The sequence below is a fragment of the Otolemur garnettii genome, unplaced genomic scaffold (assembly GCF_000181295.1).
Source record: "Otolemur garnettii isolate 467f Iridium unplaced genomic scaffold, OtoGar3 scaffold00041, whole genome shotgun sequence".
NCBI lineage: Eukaryota > Metazoa > Chordata > Mammalia > Primates > Galagidae > Otolemur > Otolemur garnettii.
Window position 1 is genome coordinate 13,418,693 of NW_003852436.1, and position 5,745 is coordinate 13,424,437.

General features: G+C 38.6%; 1 protein-coding gene across 7 annotated transcripts in view; it reads left to right on the forward strand.

Moving 5' to 3' along the window:
• Positions 1 to 5,745, forward strand: part of TMEM131L (transmembrane 131 like) — a 185,707-nt gene that overhangs the window by 142,203 nt on the left and 37,759 nt on the right. For all 7 annotated transcript variants that reach the window (XM_023513471.1, XM_023513472.1, XM_023513473.1 and 4 more), the window contains 5 exons: positions 552 to 694; positions 3,151 to 3,337; positions 3,545 to 3,730; positions 4,615 to 4,764; positions 5,104 to 5,732. In XM_023513471.1, the coding sequence (XP_023369239.1) occupies positions 552 to 694; positions 3,151 to 3,337; positions 3,545 to 3,730; positions 4,615 to 4,764; positions 5,104 to 5,732 (1,295 nt within the window). The remainder of the gene's footprint in view (positions 1 to 551; positions 695 to 3,150; positions 3,338 to 3,544; positions 3,731 to 4,614; positions 4,765 to 5,103; positions 5,733 to 5,745) is intronic.

Below are 5,745 nucleotides of genomic sequence, written 5' to 3' on the forward strand. Positions count from 1 at the left end.
AAAAAAAAAAAAGAAATCATGATTTCAATTAATGAAAAGGCACCTGCTAGTCTGAATTACTTCTTTTTGACTAATAAGAATCTGACTAGATACATGTTGTTTGTGGAGTTATATTTTAAATTGTTTCAAGGAAATGAGTAGAATTTTATTTCTTAAAGCAGAACTTCTTCCCTCAGTTACTATGAAAACTCTTCATTAACCCTGTAAATAATTTTCATCATTTTGTCCTAATATGTTAGCATTTTCTGTGTCCTCCAACTTACTCCTTCCACTCTTCTCTCTTGGATGTCTGACCACCACCCCGGAGAAGAGTGGTCATGATTATTCACATGTCCCTGCTGGACTCGGCTCGCTTTGGCTCTTCTGGACTCAGCAGCTTCCACTGTTTGCAGACACACCCTTATTCTGTTGATCGCAGGAGCTGCCACACTGTTGAAATTGGTCTTCTTTTAAAACTTTAAAACCAGTTTTGATAGCTGAGAATATTTAAGTTCAAATGTATCTGTGACTCTCTGGCAATGTCTTTTTATTTGTATGTTCTTTCACGTTAGGAATAACTTGACTGTTCTTGACATGATTGCTGTGGAAGGGTTTGGAGCGAGAGAATTACTGAAGGTGGGTGGAAGACTTCCAGGTGCTGGAGGCTCCCTCCGATTTAAGGTGCCCGAGTCAACGCTGATGGACTGCCGTCGACGTGAGTTCACATGTGTGACACTCTTTTTTTTTTTAATTTTTAATTTTTAATTTTTAATTTTTTTTTTTTTTTTGAGACAGTCTCACTATGTCACTCTCAGTAGAGTGCCGTGGCGTTACAGCTCACAGCAACCTCTAACTCTTGGGCTTAAGCGATTCTCTTGCCTGAGCCTCCCAAGTAGCTGGGACTGCAGGAGCCCCAACACAACACCCGCTATTTTTGGTTGCATTTATCATTGTTGTTTAGCTGGTCCAGGCCATATTCGAATTTGCCAGTCTTGGTGTATGTGGCTGGCGCCGTAACCACTGTGCTGTGGGCACTGAGCCAACGTGTGATGACACTCTTGACAAGGAGGCAAGGCTTGGCATTAAAAGCAAGAGTAAAAGGGCTCTCTAAGGAGATTCGTCTAAAATTTGCTGCACATTCATTGTATTGATGCAAATAATTAAATCAGACATTTGAATGTATGTAGGCTGGTAACCCTGGATTAGAACAATAGCTTTAGATATTTATTGTCAACCTAGATGACAGGTAGAGAGTGAAAAAACAAAGTGAAATTGTAGTGTGAAATATTTAAGATAAATATATGAAGTAGTTTGGCTATCAGTTACTTAATTGTAGAAAATCACACTAAAATGATGAATGGAGAGAAGATTAAATGTGCCCTGCCTGGTAGAGCTTTTTGTAATGATGAAACATTCAATATCTGTGTCATCCAGTGTAGTAGCCAGGAGTTACATGTAGTTAAGTAGCCTTTAAAATAGCTAGTGTGACTGTCAATTTTTGATTTTTAAAAAATTTTAATTTAAGTTTAAATAGCCATATGTGGGCTGGGCATGGTGGCTCATGCTTGTAATCCTAGGACTCTGCAGGGCTGAGGCAGGTGGATCACTTGAGCTCAGGAATTCAGGACCAACCTGAACAAGAGCAACACCCCTTTTTTACTAAAAATAGAAAAACTAGCCAGGCATTGTGGCAGGCACCTATAATCCCAACTACTTGGGAGGCTGAGGCAAGAGGATCTCTTAAACCTAAGAGTTTGAGTTGCTGTGAGCTATGATGATGCCATGGCTCTCTACCCAGGGCAGAGAGCAAGATTGTTTCTAAATAAATAAGTAAATAATAAATGAATACTCACCCATGTCTAATGGCCAACGTTATCAGATAAGTATGGATTTAGAAATGAGATCTTGCGTTAGAAAATTTCTAAGTTATGATATATTTAAATTAAATGTCTTTAAATCACCTATATTAGTTTCAGCAACTTCCTCAGGAACTATGACAGAAATCAAACAGTAGATGTAAAATCTTCTTGGTAAATTCTGTCTCATTTTCCTATTACTATTTTGGATTTTCTGAAAACATTTTAGTGTAACAATATATTCTCTACAGAGAAAGCTAGTTGGTGGAAGCTATCAGATAATTTACAGAGCTCTTTTTAATGCCTGATTGGAATTTTTGTGTGTTGGGGGCCGCGCCTGTGGCTCAGTGGGTAGGGCGCCGGCCCCATATACCAAGGGTGGCAGTTTCAAACCCAGCCCGGCCAAACTGTAACAAAAAAATAGCCGGGCATTGTGGGGTGCCTGTAGTCCCAGCTACTCAGGAGGCTGAGGCAAGAGAATCGCCTAAGCCCAGGAGTTGGAAGTTGCTGTGAGCTATGACACCATGGCATTCTACTGAGGGCGATAAAGTGAGACTCTGTTTCTAAAAAAAAAAAAAAAAGAATTTTTTTGTTTTAGAAAATGTTAAATGAGCACTGAGTTTGAAAAGATTTGTTAATTTTGCACTCAGAATTCTTCTTCAGGGTATTCATTCATTGGGTAATTTAGAGTTGACTTTGAAAGACAGAATTAAGGAGTGATATAAAAACTATAGAATCAGATAAAATGTTAGTCTTTATATGGAATAGATTGTGGGTTATACATTTATAGGTATGATTTTAAATTGTCATAACTCTTCTCTTTATCTCAGTATAAAAAGTGCTGTTATTTATTTGCAGAGATTTAATTCTTTTTAATATAGTGGGTGGGTGTTTGAACTGTGTTTCTAGTAGCTATGATGAATTTACACAGAAGTACATATTTTCACTGGTCCTTGGCTGAATTTGAGTGAAAATCTTAGGGTCACAGAGTATGTGGTGGCTAGTGGTAAATCTAAACTATTTGGCTTCTGAGAATAATAAACTTTTAACCTTACCCTTCAAAAAGCAAAGGACCAAAGAAGAGATTCTGATTACTTTTGGTATCTAGGCCAAGCATTTAACTTAAGAAAAATCTTGACTACTTAAATATCTCTGTTGTAGCTTGGTTGTATAACAGCACCTATAATTGTTCTAGAAATTAGATAGAAATCATATTTTGAGCTTTTATTTTTTTTAATGCTTTAATAATGCATGACCCTTAAATTATTTAGAATAAGTTGTATATATACTAAATATCACTTTTTGTCCTCACTAGAACCGAAAGATAGCAAGAAAATACTATCTATTACAAAGAACTTTAAAGTTGAAAATATTGGACCTCTTCCTATAACTGTGTCATCTCTGAAAATTAATGGGTATAATTGCCAAGGTTATGGATTTGAGGTGCTAGATTGTCATCAGTTTTCTCTGGACCCGAACACATCCCGTGATATCAGCATTGTGTAAGCATTGGGCTTTAACCTTGTTTCAGTTTTATGATGCAATTAATGATGTAGTGGGGGAGAACTTTTTCCTTTGGTTAAGACATCTTAAGTTAGCAAAGCATATGTTTTATAGAAGTAGAAATTTTGTTGCTTTTATAATTATTTTGCTGTGTGACCAAAATGAAAACAGTGAAAAGTTCATAAACATGCGTCTTTTGTTACCAGGTTCACTCCAGACTTTACTTCTTCCTGGGTCATTCGTGAGCTCACTCTTGTAACTGCAGCAGGCCTGGAATTCCACTTTACTCTCAATGTGACCCTCCCGCATCACTTGTTGCCCTTATGCGCAGATGTGGTTCCAGGTCCCAGCTGGGAGGAGTCATTTTGGAGACTCACAGTCTTTTTTGTCAGGTAAAACCACCACCTCCTCCACTGTTCTCCAAATAGAGAAGTCATCCAGGCAAGTTGCATGAAAATAACGTATATCGCCCAAGTGTGGTCAAAGCATATGAATTGAGTGGAATTTTTCTTGCATTGAGAACTCTGATATGTGAAGTAGACAAGGTGGTAACCTACAAGGTATGCTTTAAGATGATTGTAAACTCATTGTACTAGAGTCCTAAGACTCTGGGAGAATAATGGATGACCATGTTCCATATGTATTAATAGCATGTTCTTTGGCAGCCCTGGTGGAAGATAGGAATGTTAATTACTCTTACTAGCTCGGTACAATGACAATTTGAGATTAGAACACTAGAATGACACTTTGGGAGTAATTTTTTATTTCTAGAGGAGATAATGTCTCATTCTGTCACCCAGGCTAGAGTGCAGTGGTATGATCATAACTCACTGCAGCCTTGAACTCCTGGCCTTAAGTGAAGCCATCCTCCTTCCTCAGCCTCCTAAACACCAAGTAGCTAGGACTGTAAGCACACCACCACCATGAGCAGCTAATTTCTTAATTATTAGTAGAGATGGGGTTTTGCCATGTTGCCTAGGCTGCTCTTGAATTTCTGGCCCCAAGTCATCCTCTTTGGGCCTCCCAAAGTGTTGAGTTGCTATACCCAGCTTTGCGTGATTTTATAGAAATTAAATTGTAACGTCAAATCACATTATTTAAGTGATTTTTCTTTTTAAGAAACTTCAGAAATTATGATTTGTAAGTCTTAGGGAATTTTAATACTATATCTTTAGGTGTTTCCTGTTGATTATTCACCACTCTTCTATAATAAAACTATTCTTTTAAATTCCAGTTGGAACCAGGCAGTAATGAACCTCATTCCTTCCTTCCTCAGTTTGTCTCTGTTGGGTGTGATTTTAATAGCCTTCCAGCAAGCACAGTACATTCTTATGGAATTCATGAAAACAAGACAGAGGCAAAATGCTAGCTCCTCTTCCCAGCAAAACAGCAGTCCAATGGATGTAATCAGCTCCCACTCTCACAAGTAAGAATCTGTGTGTATGTGTGTAGAGGTGTTCTCACCTTTGATATTACTCATTTCTGATTGCATCTTAAGGTAATCCAAATTTTGATTCCAGAATTGTTCTCATAAAATTTTTTAGGTAGTAGAGTGAACAGTTGCCCTGTTTATTATAAGATAACTTCATATAAGGATGTAATTTATTGGTGTCCTCCCTGGTAGAAAACTCAAGGACCTTTAGAAGAAGGAAAGGGCTAGGTCCTCTGTACACACAATACTGACTGCTACCTCTTTCTCATGGATGTAAAAACGAAGTAGAGTTTGATTTACCTTTGTGCTAAATGTTTTTCTTCTTAAATTCAGAAGCAATTGCAAGAACTTTCTTGATACATATGGCTCCCCTGATAAAGGCAGAGGGAAAAGCTGCCTTCCTGTGAACACTTCCCAAAGCAGGATCCAGAATGCTGCGAAGAGGAGCCCGGCCACCTACAGTCATTCTCAGAAGAAGCATAAATGCTCAGTGTACTACAGTAAACACAAACCCAGCGCCTCCGTGGCCAGCAGCACCAGCACTGCGCCTGAGGAAAAGCAGACTTCAACCCTGGGTAGCCCCTTGTCTGCTGCTAAAGAGGACGTTTGCACTGATGTCCCGGGGGAGAACTGGATCAGCCTCAAATACGCGAGTGGCATGAGTGTCAACCTCCAGAAGAATTTAACCCTTCCCAAAAACTTACTAAACAAAGAAGAAAATACACTGAAAAACACAGTTGTCCATAATCCTTCTTCAGAATGTAATGTGAAGGAGGGAATACAGACATGTATGTTTCCTAAGGAAACTGACATTAAAACTTCAGAGAACACAGCTGAGCTCAAGGAACGGGAGCTCTGCCCGCTGAAGACCTCTAAGAAACTACCTGAAAATCATTTGCCACGAAACTCACCTCATTACCACCAGTCAGACTTGCCAGAGATTTCCAGGAAAAATAATAATGGTAATCTTTCCAT